The 18,203-nt window shown below is 40.4% G+C and overlaps 1 protein-coding gene across 2 annotated transcripts in view; it reads left to right on the top strand.

Annotated features, from left to right (window-relative positions):
• Nucleotides 1–18,203, top strand: part of sbf1 (SET binding factor 1) — a 180,007-nt gene that overhangs the window by 129,814 nt on the left and 31,990 nt on the right. For both annotated transcript variants that reach the window (XM_072562737.1, XM_072562736.1), the window contains exons 21-29: nt 585–658; nt 926–1,121; nt 1,861–1,988; nt 2,684–2,859; nt 4,130–4,266; nt 4,985–5,189; nt 9,644–9,840; nt 11,815–11,949; nt 12,613–12,708. In XM_072562737.1, the coding sequence (XP_072418838.1) occupies nt 585–658; nt 926–1,121; nt 1,861–1,988; nt 2,684–2,859; nt 4,130–4,266; nt 4,985–5,189; nt 9,644–9,840; nt 11,815–11,949; nt 12,613–12,708 (1,344 nt within the window). The remainder of the gene's footprint in view (nt 1–584; nt 659–925; nt 1,122–1,860; nt 1,989–2,683; nt 2,860–4,129; nt 4,267–4,984; nt 5,190–9,643; nt 9,841–11,814; nt 11,950–12,612; nt 12,709–18,203) is intronic.

Raw genomic sequence — 18,203 nt, 5'->3', positions numbered from 1 at the left:
AGGTTGCGAAGGAGGTAACCTCTTCATGATAACCTCCGCCAATGTAGGAATTGATCCTGCGCTGTTGGCATCAATCTGTAAAACAAACCAGCTGTCCAACTAAATTGTTTCTAGAATAGAAGTAAATGGGTTTTTATCTTGCTTATTTTGTGGAATCTGTCCTTTTAAAACTACATGAGCAGCCTCATGTAAATATGTTCAATGATTGACCACCACAGCAACCAAATTGCTAAAATTAAACTTATAGCCTATCAAGCTAGGTTTCACTCTGGAATCTGACACGTCCAGCATTATCAGCCAGGATCATAATATACAAGTTGTGTCCTGCTGTCCATCCTAAATCTGATATCCATGCACCCTTGTTTTAGACTTGTCAATCAGTGGATTCTGAAGACTGGTCACTGGAATCAATGTTAAGTTAATTTTATCTCCACAAATGCTGCCAATGTGTTTGTCCAGCAATTTCTGTTTTTACTGTCAGAGTGAAATTGGTCTCCATATCTGCCATATTGTATATGCTGCCTGAGTTTCGTTGTTTATTTTGAACTTTGTTTCACTGTGTTTTTATGTTTCTCCTTTTACAGACATTGTGCAGATGCACATTGAGACATTGGATGCTGTTCATCGAGAAAGCAAGCGCCTACCCCCTATTCAGAAGGTGAGTATGTTCACAATTCTCAGTGAGCTGTCTGACTGTCAACAATTATACCAATTATTCAAGGTTCTATATTTAGGAGAGTTCATAACCAATTGTTCCACCTCCATTTCAGAATTTAACAGAAGGTGATGTGCCTGAAAATGATATGGGATTGATTATCTAGGCTCAATCTGACAGCTGTAGAAGTAACTTGTTTGTATTGTCTCCAATTAAGTTTCTTTGGTCATTAATGAATCCTTGTGCACTATAATTTGGTTCTGACTTTAGCCTAAACTTCTGCGCCCCACACTGCTGATTGGAGAGGAACTGGTAATGGAAGGACTGCGAGTGTGCTTGATGCCAGATGGACGAGAGGAATCAATAAGTGGTTCTCTGGGAGGTCCTCCCATCCTTCCAGCAGAAGGTGCCATTTTCCTGACCACCTACCGCATCATCTTCAAAGGTGTCCCCCAGGAAACGCTAGGTAAGAAATATGAAACAGGCCTGTCACACCTAGTCAATTGTGAGACATGATAGACCAGGCTCTAATTTAGAGGTTAGGGTGATTCATATGCAAGATAATGGATATTGAGAAGTGAGCTACTGATTGAAATCTAGTAGTGCAGTTCTAGGAAAGATGGGGCAGATTTATTTGTCAAATAACAGAGACTTAGGAGTGGGTTACAGGCTACAATTTAATTCAGATTTGGGTGGTGGGGGTAGGGGGTTAGATTTTTAAAATTTGTGCATGAGGTGTGGACATCATTGGCTATGCCAGCATTTATTGGTCATCCCTAATTGCCCAGAGGGCAGGTGAGGGTCAGTCACATTGCTGTGGACCTGGAGACATACGTGAGCCAAACCTGGTAAGGTTGACAGATTTCCTTCCCTAAAGGGCTTTGGTGAAAATGGGGACTTACAACAATTGAAAGTGGTCATCATTTTAATTCCAGATTTTATTGAATCCTAACTTCACCATCTGCCTTGGTAGGGTTTATCCCATATTGCTAGAAAAGTAGCTTGGATTTTACTTGTCAAGTGACATTCCCACTGTAATACCACCTCTCCTTTATATATAGAATAAAGAGTACTCTCTCTGGGAGAGAGTTACAAACTGGAATCTAAACAAAGACATTGGGTTAATGTAAAGGTGCCTGTGTTTTTCTCCTTACTGTGAGGAGGCCCTGGATTTTTGAGGTTTTTTTTTCTTTTCATGTTGTTAGCTGGGGAACAAACTGTGATTCGTTCGTTCCCTGTTGCGTCTTTCACCAAAGAGAAGAAGATTAACCTGCCATCACGCACTGGCCAAGATTTCCAGGATAAACTCCAGTTGCGTTCTTCCACTTTTCAGGTAAGACTCGAGGAACATTGAACAATGCTCACTCTGATCTCTTATTGACCTGATGAATCTGCTTGACGGTCTGTATCCATGGGTAGAAAGTGAGGACTGCAGATGTTGGAGATCAGAATCAAGAATGTCGTGCTGGAAAAGCACAGCAGATCAGGCAGCATCTAAAAAGGAGGAGAATTGATGTTTCGGGCATAAATCCTTCATCGGGAATCTTCGGAACCTTGATTCTACTGCTCCACAGGCGCTGCCTGATCTGCTGTGCCTTTCCAGCATAACACTTTAGAGTCTGTATCCATAGATTAGGAGGTCTGAGGTTTTATGGGAGGCATGCATGGGCTTTTTCTAACCTGACTACTACACAGATCACAAACATAAATTTAACTTAGTATTGCTGAAAATACACACTTTGTTAAAGCCTTTAGTTTTTCTGGCTTTAAGTCAAGACAATTAGCAAGGATACCAGTTTAAGAGGAAATCAGTATTTTGTAAAGATAATTGTTTCGCTGGAGGTGCAATCAGGACAAAAGACAATTTATCTACTTAGCAAAATAAATGGATTCCATCCTACCACTTCACTGTGTGTGCATGTTTTCAAACCATAACGGTAATTTGTATGATAGGTATCTTTACTGGGGCGTCCTTTGCCTTCGATGTGTTTCTCATTTCAAGACCTGTTCCTTTTCGTGCCTCAACAGTTGATAAAGATTTCTTTTGATGAAGAGGTGGCATCTGAAATGGTGGAATTATTTCGGAAACACATCCATAAGTTGAGGTACCCACAGTATGTACATAGCACCTTTGCGTTCACTGTGGGCCAGTCACTCAAGCAAATTGTAGAGCCGAAACAGAAGGAGAAGAACCCATCGCTGAGGTGAGCTTGAGAAGGCATTTATAAATAATTGAGCCCAACTCTACAAGGGTAGCTTTCAGTAACAGTGCTATGTGCTTTGATATGATCTGCCGCCAAATCATAACCAGCTCTTATTTCACATTATTGACATCTAAACATTGAAGAGCTCATCATTTGCTCAGCATTCCGTGACACAGGCAAGCACCTGCTAACAGGGTTCCTGACTGTGGTGGCATGTGAGGATGAGTGGTTTTTAGCATGGATAGAGAAAAACCTGCACCTTCTATCCTGCAGCTGAGCATGGGTGTGTAATTCAACTAAAATTTGGAGTCCAGTAATTTAATGTATTATTCTTTATCCCCAAAACCTTTGTGTTGGCAACACCCACCCAAAAAAAAAAAGCCTGTACTGGTAACACATCTGTAACAGCCGCATCTACCCAAAAATGTCTATATCGGCTCCTAAATAAACTCCTTCAGACCTCCCATGTCATGCCTTTGATCTACCTTCTCCTGCCGCCAGTCTCTGTCATTGCCTCTTCCACATCACCAAGCACCCGTTGGCCCCTTCCACCATGCCCACCACAAAAAATGCTTCCTACTCCTTCTTCTCCAACTGTCAAGTTCCCACCCACTTTTTGTCCTCTTGCATTTGGCTCATTCGTGTTCTCTGTAGTTCATCTGCTAATACCTTATTATCTTCAAACAGCTATTCTTATGCTCTGATTTCCATTCTTCCTCAACCTTTGTTCATCCAAAAACTGTCTTCGGCCCAATATCTCTGTGCTCACTGACCTATTTGATACTTGATTCTAAAAGATCTCTAGTCTACAATTCCCATTCTTAGTTTATCCATGGGACAATACATGTACGTTTAGTTGGCTAAAAGCATTTAAATAAGCCTCTCGGTGCCATTACAGGAGGGGCTCCTGAATTCCATGATGTTTGAGCCCAAAGGAAAGGGCTTAGCCTCCATGGTGCTGGGCCTGTGTACTGTTCAAGACCTGACTGTGCGCTTTCCCATGCTTGATATGTTTTGAAACTTAGGTGGTTTTTTTCCTGGTTTCTGAAGCAGTAATATGTGTTAATTAATCTTTTTCTATAATTCTTGGCACGTACATTGTCTTGGGTCTAGCAATGTTGACTAGGTACAGCATGCAAAGTCAGAGACTGTCGGACATGCTCAAAGTTTGAATCAGACTGTTGCTATTTGTACAATATTTTCAGTTAATTGAATACTAAAAATCAGGAGAAATCCAACCTTGTAAGTTAAAAGTTTTCTGATTGTTCAGAACCATGTCAAAAAATATAATGAAGAATGCAAAGAAAACAATTGGACGACAGTATGTGACCAGAAAGAAATATACACCTCCGACCTGGGACCAGCGAACCACTCCCCCACATGGTGACAGCCTGGACCAAATCTCTGGTATGTAGTCAGTTTGTACTGGGTCCAGATTTTAGGAAATGTGTATAGTGTTTTGGTGGAGAGTGAAGATGCTTCTCATCGCATGAGTTCTACATTCTGTACTGTGCAATACTGAGAAGATGGTAAGGTGTTCGAGGGACTGTTTGAGGATGAATAAATTGCTGAAGACATAGGCTGATAACGCACTGCTCTGTGCAACATTCTGTTCCTAAAAAATCAGTGATGGGGGTAGAGAGGTGGGAAAGGCCAAATAAGTGTTTCACTGCTAAAGGAGCTTCACTGAAATTGTTAGGGGAGGTACATTAAGGGAGCACTGCATTGTCAAGGGGAGCTGTACTGCAAGAGTGTTGCTTTGTTTGGAGGTGCAGTGCTAAGAGAGCATTGCAGTTTTGGATTTGCAGTACACTAGGAGTACTAAACTATTGGGAAGTCTCTGCTGCTGGAAGCATAGACTGTTGGAAAGGTCTCTTGCTCGAGTGTTGTACTGTTCGGAAGTCTCAATCACCAGGTTGCTCCCCCTCGTCAGAGAAGGGGCAATATGGAGGGAGTACTGCACTGACCTCCTGACGATGCTGCATTCTTTGAGTCAACCCAGACCATGTAGCACGCACCATGTACCCTACATGTTGGTGCTACAGTGCTCCATGTATCTGTATTGAAGCTACTCATCTGCTCCCTCACTGATTTCAGATACTCCTGACACTGTTTCTGCTTGTAGTTTCAGAGGAGCTGGAGCAGAGTGCACTGACACTTTCTACCACCATTAGATCAGATAAATCTACCATGAGCCACATGGTAGAGCGAGCTTGTTGCCGTGACTACCAACGCCTGGGCTTGGGCACATTGAGTAATAGTCTGACCAGGTCGAAGAATGAGCCATTCCGAATAACTACGGTAAATCGCATGTACAGTGTTTGCAGGAGGTAAGTTTTCATAAAATCCCAAATAGGTCTGGACATTTTCAGGAATTATAATTTTGACGAACCAATTTCTAAGTTGCCTGGAATGAATAATAGAGTCATAGAGATGTACAACACAGAAATAGACTCTTGGGTCCAACCAGTCCATGCTGACCAGATATCTTAAACTAATCTCGTCCCATTTGCCAGCACTTGGCCCATATCCCTTTAAACGCTGCCTATTCATATACCCAGCGAGATGCCTTTTGAATATTGAAATTATATCAGCCTCCACCACTTTCTCTGGCAGCTCATACACACCACCCTTAGCATGAAAAAAGTTGTCCCTTAGGTGCCTTTTAAATCTTTCCCCTGTCACCCTTTACCTAGGCCCTGTAGTTCTAGTTTCAGTGCAATGCAGAAATGTTTAATGGTTGCTTTTCAATGTTTCCTCATCTAATGTCAAAATACTCCAAAACCTATCCTAGCAAAAGAAATAAGATTGACATCCATTTGGTATGAAACTGCATTTGCTTTTGCCAGTCCTTTATTGGCTCAAATCCAGTGACTGAGAAACATCCATACAAGACTCAGTTATTGTGCTAATTTCTTCCAAATTCTGTGATAGAAGGTGGAAGGTGTAGGGAGGATGTCAGGGGTAGGTTCTTTACCCAGAGAGTCGTGGGGGCATGGAATACGCTGCCTGTGTGAGCGGCAGAGTCAGAATCATTGGTGACCTTTAAGCGACAATTGGATAGGTACATGGATAGGTGCTTAAGCTAGGACAAATGTTCGGCACAACATTGTGGGCCGAAGGGCCTGTTCTGTGCTGTATTGTTCTATGTGTCACAACCAGGAACCTATTCTACCTGAAGCTTCAGCAACACCCCTTGGTGATTTTAAAATATTTGAAACTGTATTCATTTCTAAATAGTACTTAAGTTTCTGACATTTCTCCTTGTTTGTTTTTCAGCATGGTTGAATATTGATAGATTGAGAAATTGATGAAATATCTAACTATTTGCACCACTACTGCATTGTCTTTTTCAGTGTGACAACTGTTTTTGTTTTTATCTTTTTGTTAACTCTTCTGTACTTTGTTTTCAACATATTTTTCTGATTCTATTTTGCAGCTGTCTTCAGGTTTTTGACATACTTCAACCTGTATTTCTGGATTTCTCAGTCCAGTTATTTCCAGAACACTTTGAATTATTTTTGTACTCCCTGAATTCCTGGAAAGTATGCCAACATAGTTGAGGCAAAGTGCTGAAATTTATTTAGAGTTCTGAGACTAGTGTGTGTAGGGGTTCTGGGAGAATTGGGACACTGGAGGGATGGCTCTTGGATTATTTCCTTGCTTGTGTATTTTTGTACAATGTTTAATGCCACAGTGGAGCAAGACACAAGGTAATGGGACTGTTGGTGGCTTGTGGTAATGTTGCTGCAAGAGTAATCCAGAGGTCTAAGATATCTGTGAACAGTGGTGTGCCACAAGAATGTGTTCTATATCCACTGCTTTTCAATTTGCATGTGAATATAGAAGGCACGGTTATTAAGTCTGAGGACGACTTAAAAATAGGTCATGTGTTGGGCAGTAAATAAGATTATTTTGGAGTATAGCAGGGTCTTGATCAGATTGACTGATGGGCTGAAGAAAGATAGATGGAGTTTAAGTTAGACAAATGTGAGGTGTTGCATTTTGGTAGCAACGGTAATGGTGTGGTCTGATCAAGCAAAGACACCGAGGGGTGCAAGTGAATAGTTTCTTCAAAGTGAAGTTGACAGGGTAGTGAATAAAGCATTTACTAAAAAGAATCCAAAGATTCTACAAGTATATTAAAGGCAAAAGAGTAACTAGGGAGAGAATAGGCTACCTTAAAGATCAGCAAGGCAGTCTATATATGGAACCACTGGAAATGGGTGAGATTCTAAACGAATTTTTCGCAATTATATTTATTGTGGAGAAAGACATAGAAGCTAGGAACTTGGGGAAATAAATAATGACGTCTTGAACAAAAATACATGTTGCAGAAGAGAAGGAGCTGGAGGTCTTAAAATGCATAAAGTTAGAAAAATCACTGTGACCTAATCAAATGTATCCCAGAATATTATTGGAAGTTAGGGAATATATTTGTATCATTGATAGCCGCAGGTAAGATGCTGGAAAACTGGAAGGTGGCAAATATTGTGCCGTTATTTAAGAAAAGCAGCAAAGAAAAGCCAGGGGACTATAGACTGGTGAGCCTAACGTCAGTGGTGGGCAAGTTGTTGGAGGGTATTCGGAGAGACAGGATCGACACACATTTGGAAAGACAAAGATTGATTAGGGATAGTCAATATGGCTTTATGCGTGGGAAATTGTGTCTCACAAATTTGATTGAGTATTTTGAAGAAGTGACTATCAAGGAAAATGAAGGCAGAGTGTCAGACGTTGTCTACATGAGCCTTAGCAAAGCCTTTGACCAGGTTCCGCATGGTAGACTGGTTAGTAAGCTTAAATCGCATGGGATCCAGGCAGAGCCAGCCAAATGGGTATAAAATTGGCTTGATGGTAGGCGATAGAGGGTGTTCATAGAGGGTTGTTTTTCACTCTAGAGGCCTGTGACCAGCACAAAGATTGGTGCTGGGTTCACAGTTGTTTGTCATTTTATATCAACAATTTGGATGAGACTATCAGGGATATGGTTAATATGTGTGCAGATAACACCAGAACTGGTGGACATAGGACTCTTGAGTGTTGTCAAACACAGAGAGCTAGGGGTGCAGGAACATAGTTCCTTGAAAGTAGCATCAGAAGTAGACAGGTGAGTGAAGAAAGCATTTGATATGCTTGCCTTCATTGGTCAAAGCATTGAGCACAGGATTGTGACATCATTGGAATGAGTAGCTAACTTCAAATTCTTGGTTTCTGCTTTACAATCACCATGCTATCTATTCTGTGACTTAAACCCTAACCTGCTTGCTGTTACAGCAATCTGCTTCGCAGTACCTTTTATTGAAAGCCTTCTGAAATTGTAAACTTATATCAGCTATATTATCTCCGTTTTCTCTTTGTTCTAAAAATTCTTTTATAATTTGTACTTAGTACGTTTGCGTTTTTGTTTTCTGCGCTTTTGTCTATTAAAGTCCTCCTATCTTTCCTACCAGTGAAGTTAACTGGATTATAGTTTCCTGGATACACTCTGGTCCCTTTTGAGGACTAACATTTTAAATATAGAAATTTTAATGGCTGTCTACTTGCCCCTAAAGCTGTTAAATTTTCCAGGAATTTTTATAAACATGTCATTGTTTATCTGGGGTCTTTTTCCTAACCCTCAACATGCAGTGATGCAATCCATTTAGATCAGGGTCCCTATTTTTGATCAGCTTATCAGTTATCTCTGTCTGCAATCCTAAATGTTGTTATACCTTTTGTAATTTCTTCTAATCTTATTACCACCTTACCTTCCACATAAGTATAGTGGTGCAGTAATTATTTGATCCTTGTGTTAATATTCTCAGTTTCTCTTGCACAATCCTTTGTGTTCTTATATTTGTCTTGCATTTTCTTCTGTTTGTATCTGTAGAATATATTTACTGTTCTAGTTTGTGCGCACAATTTTGCCTTGAATCTCTTCATACATCTATCTTTAGGACTCCAATGCCTTTTTAAATATTTCCTATGGCTTTTCCATCTGTGTTTAAAATATTTTCCTAGTTTACCTTTCCTAGTCGGCATGGATGGCATAGTGGCTCAGTGGTTAGCACTGCTGCCTCACAGCACCAAGGACCTGGGTTCGATTCCGCCCTCTGGCGACTATGTGGAGTTTGCACGTTCTCCACGTGGGTTTCCCCTGGGTGCTCCAGTTTCCTTCCACAGTCCTCAAATGCTTAGGTTAGGTGGATTCCCATGGTGTCCAGGGATGTGCAGGCTAGGTGAGCTAACCAGGGGAATTGCAGGGTTACAAGGACAGGTTGAAAGGGTTGAGGGTGTTGGTCTGGATGAGATACTCTTTGGAGGGTCAGAGTGGACTTGATGGGCCAAATGGCCTGCTTTCGCACTGTTCTATTCTGGTCCTCTCATCCTGTTTTCTTTCCCTATTAATTCTTATTGCTAATTTACCTCGTACTTGAAATGTCCCTTGTTTGTTCTGTCATTTATCATTTTATGGTATTGCCTACGTATTCTTTTTCCATTATTAGGCTTTCAGTTGAGTATCCCATTTGTGTGACTGATCCTCCTCTATTCTTTGTCTCAATACATGTGGATTCTGTTACTATCATAATATTAGTCATTATGTTATCTGTAATTAACACAGCATTCACTCATAAAAAGAGTTGTATGCACAAATAAATCTGTGGCCCAGTATGAAGAAGTGGGAAGTTGCTGAACCTGAAAGCAATGTCTCAATAATAGCATTAATGTGTGTGACAAGGCACAGGCTGTTGAGGTGCCAGCAGAATGCTTTTATCATTGGCTTCGTATTTTCTCATTACAGTTATCCCAGCCTCCTAATTATCCCCCAGACCATACAGGACAGTTTAATGCAGCGCATCTCACGGTGTTACAGACAGAACCGCTTCCCTGTTGTCTGTTGGCGGAACTCACGCACAAAGGCTGTGCTCCTGCGATCAGCTGGGCTGCATGGGAAGAGTGTCGTTGGCATTTTCAAGTCCCAGAATGCGCCAGCTGCAGGTACTAACCAGTATATCAGTGAGAGAGGGGAAATTCAGCATTACAAACCCTGGTGTTAGATGTATTGAGCTAGGATTATTTGTGGGAGCAATACATGCTGAAGGGGTAACCAAGAAAGTAGATGAGGGCAGTGTGATAGACATTGTCTACACAGACTTTAGTGAGTCCTTTTACAAGCATGGGATCTAGGGAGAGCCAGCCAATTGGATGCAAAATTGGCTTGAAGGTAGAAGACCGTGGGTGGTGGTTGAGGGTGGTTTTTCAAACTGGAGACCTGTGACCAGTGATGTGGCGTGGGTATGTGTGCTGAGTTCACTGCTATTTTTCATTTATAGAAATGATTTTAATGAGAATTTAGGAAGTATGGTTCGTAAATTTGCTGATGATACCAAGATTAGCAGATTTTGAATAAACCTATTGGACTATAACCTGGCGTTGTCTGACTTCTGACCTTATCCACCTTAGTTCAACATCGGCACTGCTACATCATGGATGCACAGATTGCTGGTATAATGGACAGTGAAGAAGGTTATTTGGGAATATAGTGAGATCTTGATCAGCTGGGCCAGGTTGCTGAGTAATGGCAGATGGAATTTAATTCTGATAAATGTGAGGTGTTTCATTTTGGTAGGTCAAATCAGAGCAGGACTTGCACAGTCAATGGTAGGCCCCTAGTGAGTGTTATAGAACAAAAGATCTGGGGTACAGGTTCATAGCTCATTGAAGATGGAGTCACAGGTGGTGACAAGGGCTTTCGGCATCCTTGCTTTAATTGGTCAGATTTGAGTTTAGGAATTGGGACAGTTTGTTGCAGCTGTACAAGACGTTTGGAGTACTGCATAGAGTTCTGGTCATCCTACTGTAGAAAGTATGTTATTAAATAGAAAGAGTGCAGAAAACAATTACTAGGAGCCTACCTAGACTGAAAGGTTTGAGTTATAAAAAGAGACTAGACAGGGTGGAAATTGTTTCTCTATACTACGGGACGTCTATAAAATCATGAGAGGCATAGATAAGCCAACAACTTTTCCCCATAGTAGGGGAGTCTGAAACTAGAGATTGTAGGTTTAAGGTGAGAGAGGAGAGATACAAAAGGATCCGGAGGATTTGTTGTTTCATGCAGAAGATGGATGGTATGCCTCTGGAACAGGCTTCCAGAGATAATGGTGGAAACGAGTACAATTTTGTCCTTGAGTAAACATTTAGACAGGTGTATATTTGGGATGGGTATGGAGGAATGTAAACCAAATGCATGAAAGTGGGACTAGTTTAATTGTGATAACTGGGCAGCAGAGACAAGTTGGGCCAAAGGGCCTGTTTCCATGCTGTAAACTTGCATGACTCTATGACACGCACTAAATGGCTGTAAACAGTGGGAGTGAAGTGTAATAATGTGTGGACAAAGGGGAGTGTGAATATTATAAACTGCAGGTATTATCTGAAGTGGCTCAGTGAAACTGGATATTGTAAACTAGAATCTGAGTATTACAAATTACAGGCAGATATAGGCATTGAAGATGTGTATGTTAAGTGTGAGGTGGTTAGCATTACAGACTGTGGGAAGTGTGATTGTGGTAGTGAAAGGAATAGGTATTTGGAAATTGGATAAGATGCCAGTCTTTAGTCTGTTTAGTCCTGGATGATATAAAGCCACATCATGGATGCTAAGATTGGTGATATAGTGGACCAATCCATCCATCACCTGTTACATCACACCAATCTTTGGTTGCCGTTGCTTATCAGACGAGTCTACAGAATATAACAGATATGCATCAAGCAAAGGTTCCCTGAATATAACTGATCATGGAATGTTACTACATTAGGTGGTTTAGGGTTGAGGTGGTGTGGTTTTGTCATTTTGTCATTTGTTTTGGTTGGTATTTGAGTAATGCAGCTATGATTCAAATCTGTTAACTGCTGCTATTCATCTGTAATTAAGGAACGTTTGCCAAGAAATACATTTTTCTGTTTCAGATTCTTCTCATTCGGACTCCTCCAGTTTAGCACAAGAAAAGTATTTCCAGGCAGTCATAAACTCCATGCCACATTATGCAGACACAGGTGGTCGCAACACTCTGGGCGGATTCACGTCTCACATGAACAGCTCAGGTTTGTTGTGTGTTTGAGAGATTTTTCTTGCCAAGTCATCAAAGATCTGAAGTCTGTGTATTTGTACCTGGTAGGCCTTGAGTCAAAGGATACCCAGTTCTGTGGTGAGTAGCAAGTCACTTTTAGAGTACCGATGCAGCACTGGTAATTTTACCTTATTAAACAGTTTCTAATTTTGGTGAGGCTTTTGAATTGCGTGCTTTGTGCCCTTTGATTCTGACCATGGCCAAGAATTCTCTTACTCACCTTGTGGCCATACCTCTTGTTCTTTAAATATTTCAAAGTAAACACTTTGCTCTTGAAAAAGTAAACTGAGGCTTTAGTTTTATCATCGAAAGGCAGAGTACAACAGCAATTGTATAAATCCCTTGGTTAAGCTACCATTGGGAGTATTGAGTACCATCAGAGGAAGGGAGTGGAATTTTAATATATGTTTATTCCATGCTCCTCAGCTTGAAGGGTGACACTTAGGAAGTAGGTTAATCTTTTCTGGTCTGTTGTCAGCCAGCTCCCCCTCTGCTGATCTGCATTTTATCTGTTCGCTGCTCTGAGCTCTGTTGCATCTTGAAATTTCTTTCTATTCTTCTCCCACTGTCATGACGTTCCATGGTCTGTTATATTCGGGGAACCTTTGCATGACCTGTATCCTGTTATATTCTGTAGACTCGTCTGATAAGCAAAGGCAACCAAAGATTGGTGTGCTGATGAAACAGGTGATGGGTGGAAAGGAAGAAATACCGAACACTTTCAGTCGTGGAGGTGAGGATCAGTCTGAACTGCTATGGCATGTATACAATCAATACGAGCAACTTTTGTGATTTATCTTTAAGATCTTTTCCCTTCAAAACTCATTATTTCTGAACCATATCTTTTATTTAAATTTCTTTCCAGTGGGAGAATGGGTGAGTGGAACTGCTGGACTGAACTATCAGTGCTTATACTTGTGCTGCTTTGTGCCTAATCAAACAGATGCCCTGTGTTCATTTGCCAGACAGACCACTGCACATCAGAGCGTGGGACTCTAATGGAGACCTGAGTGATGGGACAACAGGATTTTTAACTGGGGAACATAATGGAATGTAATCGTGTGATTTAACACACAGAAGGAAACCCTTAAGCTCATTGTAACTGCACCTACTGTGCTATGCCAGAAGAAAGGGAATGGAAAGATTGCTTTATCCCATCCCCAATTCTTCTGTTGGCTGTGCCTGGTTCAGCAAGTCGACGTCAGCCTCTGTAGAAACCACCATGTCCAGAAATTCTTTGTAGGCAAAAGTGAGGACTGCAGATGCTGGAAATCACAGTCTAGATTAGAGTGGTGCTGGAAAAGCACAGCAGGTCAGGCAGCATCCGAGGAGTAGGAAAATCGACGTTTTGGGCAAAAGCCCTTCATCACGACTGATGAAGGGCTTTTGCCAGAAATTCTTTGTCCCTGTTTCAAGCATACCTTGAGTGCAGAAAGATTGGACGTTTTATAACAATGTTGTACTGGTGCCTGCCTTGAGTCAAGCCTTAACTATCACTGTAGCAATTATAGAAAGTGCTTACTTTGATACTGGCTTATGTGACAAGACTATCCTTTGACAATTGGAGTTTGTCTAAGTTTGCGACCTGCAATACCACTGACATCTGTACCTTCTTTGCGTTTCAGAGCTCTGGTTCAGAAGTAAAAACCAAATATATCAATGATGGTACTATGATAGGTGGTTTAGGCGTTTTAATTGCAATGCAAACATTGAGCATTACTACTCCTGTCCAAAGGCCTGAGAGGAGAATGAAATTTGCATTTGTTTGGTGAATTGGAATGCTTAATTTCATTGACCAGTGATGAAAGATAAAACTCTTCTGGCCATAATCCCAGTTTTATTTTTCTCTTTTGATTAGTTTTACATGTCTCTAAGTATGAGCTGAACTCTGAATTCCTGTCATTTCTGCTCTGAATGTGCTGGACACTTTGTCCTTCCATTTGTGACTCTGGTGTTCATTCCCTTATGAAGTTGCTGCATACAATTTACAGTTATATCAGGATATCCACATACTCTGTGTAAAACTTCACACTAGGTCGCTCTGTTTATTGTGATGAAAGCCAAAAACAAAAAATCCAATCCATGGTACAGAACATTTCTCTTGTGACATGAATTTCACCCTTTGGCAAATGCATGTTCCTCTGGTTTTCCTTAACGCTCTCTGACCACTGGCATTCTGCTACGAGGCTTACAAGTTAACTGATTAAGACTTTTGCTAAAATCTTACCAATCAGCACAATTCTTTTGAGGCTATCCTGTATAGATAGTGAATAATTGTGGTACCTTTAAATCCCTGGGAAATGGTTTATTGAACCCATGCACTGTGATACAATACTGAACTGTGATGGGTAACTATGTACCTATTCAAACACATTAATAGATTTGAAAAATATTGATGGGCATATGAATGGTATGTATTGGATGGTAATGAGTGTTCCTGTACTTTGTACATCTGAGTGTCCGTGTTCTGCTAACACGCTGTAGTCAGTTTTCAATGTACGTGGTACCAGGCTAATAGGATTCACTGTGCTTTGGACCAAACTGCAGTGATTCTTCAGTCTGCTCGGTCTCAGACTGTAGTGGGTTTCACTGTGCTCAGTTTCTGATTGTAGTGGGTTTCAGCATGCCCTGTATCCATTTGTGTATCCTGTACTTGGTTGCAGTTTTGTTAAATGTGCCCTGGACTAGTAATTTGAAAGTTTTGGTGTGCCTTCTGCTAGAATGTAATGGCTTTCAAGGTGCCAGGCCAGCAGCCTATCATGGGTTTCAAGGTGCCAGGCAGCTGATTGTATGACTTTAAAAACAGGAAATTCTATTAGAGATATTGCCTTCCCTTTTCTACTTGTCCCTTTCCTACAAAGTGTCCTGAGTCAGTTACTCTTGTTTATCCAAATTTACTTTTGGCTAAATTTAATACTACTGCAGCCAACTATAACTTCTTAAATAGGTACCCATGTGCTACTACATATCATTCAGATACATTGTGCAGTTAGAAAATCAGAAATGACTTGGTTCATAAACCTCTGTGGCTACGGCATTCTTTAAGCTGAATGGCATCACTGAATGATGTAACAAACTTGAATCTTTCTTTATCACTTGATGTTATTGGCTCTTGCCAATGCACCTTTAATAACGCTCTTAGGATTGGCACTGCCTCAGTCGTTTCTATTAATGTAGGCTTCCAGCATGGAATCTATCTGTGTGACATCTTATGTTTCAATAACCTGTCCATCTGATCACTCCGGTTTAGAAACTAACATTATCAGTGAATTCCAGCTGCTTCAACTTGGTTCAATCAAGTTCACCATGTTCTGAATCTGTTTCAACCTGAGCCTGTTTTCCACGGCTCAGCCAGTAATGATGCTGTTCTATATATCCTGACTCTTTCAAGTCCATATCATGGCTCGTTGTGCATCCAAGTACATCTCTACAATTACTGTATACTTCCACAATGTCTTACAAGATTCTCTCATTCTCCTTTCTCTAAATTCAAGAACACTGTCTACCAGTCTCAAAATTGCTGTTAGCCAATCAAACTGTAGGAGGGTTGGTTTGAGAAATGTGTACCTCTTTCTAGCTCACTCTTGTTGTTTGTCATTTTCCAGGTTTCTTACCAAACACATCAGTTCATCTTCATTCTCTTCCCTATGATAACACATTTTCAGAATGTTTGTGATATAACTGATTCATTTTCCTAAGAATATTTATCAGATAAGTTGCTTTCTAAACAAAATGAAAAAAATGACTAAATCCAGAAGATTCATTTGCGGAATCTCTGGTAGCAACTAGTAAAATACCCTATTCTTTGCCCTAACTCAGTCAGCATTCATGATAGTACACCTTAATCTGATCAGATCTTACCAAAGCTCCCTCTGTTTGTACATGGTATACATTTGTTTTCTACCCAATATGTTAATCTCTTAGAAAACTTTAGCTAACAAGTTAGAATCCTGATTAGATTGTATCTCAATTAGTAGTCTGTTTTGAGCTTTAAAAAACTACAGTAATGTTTCCACTAGCAGCCTAGTTGTCATTATCCTCAAAAGAATAGCTTCTGGAAAACTGATTTTCATATCCATATTGTAAGGATATATTGATATTCTGCTTTCATTTTTGGTAATGGTCCTACTCTACTAATATTCAATTAAATGATTCTTCTGAAACTGGCATGGATATCAAAGGTGTCATTTTATAACCTTTTGACCTTTTCCTCCAACCTAGGCTGGTTTACAGAACTGCACTATGTTTTCATGAAGTCTTGGCCATGCAAAATACCTGTTTACTGATGCCTACATTTTCTGTGTTCCTTCTTGTCCATGGGGATTTCATGTGCTACACAAATTGTCTCCTTAAGGTATTTGATGAACAGCCATCAATTTTTCATTCTCAGATCTGCGAGGATGTCTCCACTTCCTTCCTCTTTCTCTTCTCTTTCCTTATCTTACTTTATCTCTAGTTTTTTCATTCTCTCCCCTGAATCAAGCTGCTTTGACCATCCTAAGGATTCAGTCTGCAGGGTACCTGATTTCTCTTGTATTTCTGCTAAGGCTAAACCCAAGTGCTGAGCTACCACAATTATTTTTGCCAGGCAATTCCACCTCCAGTTAACCCACCAAGACAATCAACCTGAGCTTTGAAAGTTCCCTTAATATTGCTAGGGACAACTCTGCTGTCTATGTCCCATTTCTTCAATGACCCTTGTATTTTTCAGCTATCTGTGTGTTGCTAATGCAATACCATATCAAATCCTTATTTCTTTTTTTTTAAAGCAATCCCAAGTGTTATGACACGAGGTAAACCCCTCTGCTAATTTAAGCCCAACACACAGAGAAGCTCACCTCACGCCGTAATCTGTTAAATTTCGAGAGGCAAAGAACTCTATCTCCGATCTCACTATTTAAAGTAGAAATTAAAAGTTTTATTCTTTAAGTCCAAAAGAGAATACTGGATAACTATTTTCAACTCCTTTCTCTTACACCTATCTTTTACCTCTCACTCTGCAATTCTGGTCTGATTTTTTAAAAATAATCCCGATTAAGCTTTTCAAAAAAGGGTAATCTTTTCTTTGGTCTTCTGGTGCACAACTTTTCTTATGGACAGGTACCTTTCAGAGAGCTGTTCAGATAGAGGTCTGTACTTGTTGGTGCTTGGTTGCTGTTAACCCTCTAACCATTCAAAATATTCAGTCTTATACCCCAAAACATCAGATTGTTTCATTGGTTTGATGTCATCAAAAGACTAAATTCAGTTTTGATTGGATTTCGTTTCTGGGCCATAATTTAAACTGGCCAAATTTGAATTTGTTTTTGTACCATGGCAACACAGAATCAGTGATTTGTGTCAACCAAATGTTCCATTTTTCAGCACACTCTGCTTTCAGTCAGTCCTCACCTGCTTCCCCTCTCTCTTAAAGGTACAATGCACACTTCTACCTTCATAACACAAGTGAGCCCTAAATTTTTGTTACTGGTGCAGTGAACTGGAATTTGAGTCCTGCTGTTCCTGGAGTAATCACAACATTTAATGATTTTATAGAAGTGTGCAAAATTCTCCACTTTGAATCTTTTTAACTCCGATTGATGGCACACACCAAGTTTCTGTATTAATGATTATTTATTGCAAATGAATAGTTTCTAGCTATGAGTATACAATTATGAATTGTCAACATATAGCCCTACTAGTTAAAACTCTCATTCCCACCCTTTTCAAACTCCCTTAACATACAGATACAGGTAGGAACAGAGCATCAAAAAGCAGCATGGGTGTTATGGACAGAGAAGACTGGAAAATCAATTCAGTGACCAATGTTCATAGAGTTCACTGAGATGATCGTTTTGGCTTGTCAGGGTGGGCTTCTCGATCTTCCTATGCCAGGTACTTGTTTGCAGGAGACACAGGTTACAGGTTCACACTTGTACAGTCTCTGACCTCCTAGCTAAGAGCAATAGCTTACAGTAAGTAGTGATGGGATGTAAACTGACTTTGTTTGGGCTTGAGGTGGCTTTTACTGCAGAGGAAAGGGGGGTTGCTTCCCTCTTGCAAGTCTGATGATATCTTACTAAGTATTCACATCCACAAGTTGTTTAGCTACATGGGAGCTGATCACTAATTGTTGGTAGGCAGGTGGTTTTTGCCATCAATAACCAATCTGTAATCCACGGACTAATTAACTAGGTGTTGTCAGCTGAATCTACCTTCATGCACAGACAAGTACAAATGGCTCCATTT

Source organism: Chiloscyllium punctatum, chromosome 44 (assembly GCF_047496795.1).
Source record: "Chiloscyllium punctatum isolate Juve2018m chromosome 44, sChiPun1.3, whole genome shotgun sequence".
NCBI lineage: Eukaryota > Metazoa > Chordata > Chondrichthyes > Orectolobiformes > Hemiscylliidae > Chiloscyllium > Chiloscyllium punctatum.
Note: the sequence above shows the minus strand (reverse complement) of the source record. Positions and strands in the feature narration are given on the sequence as shown.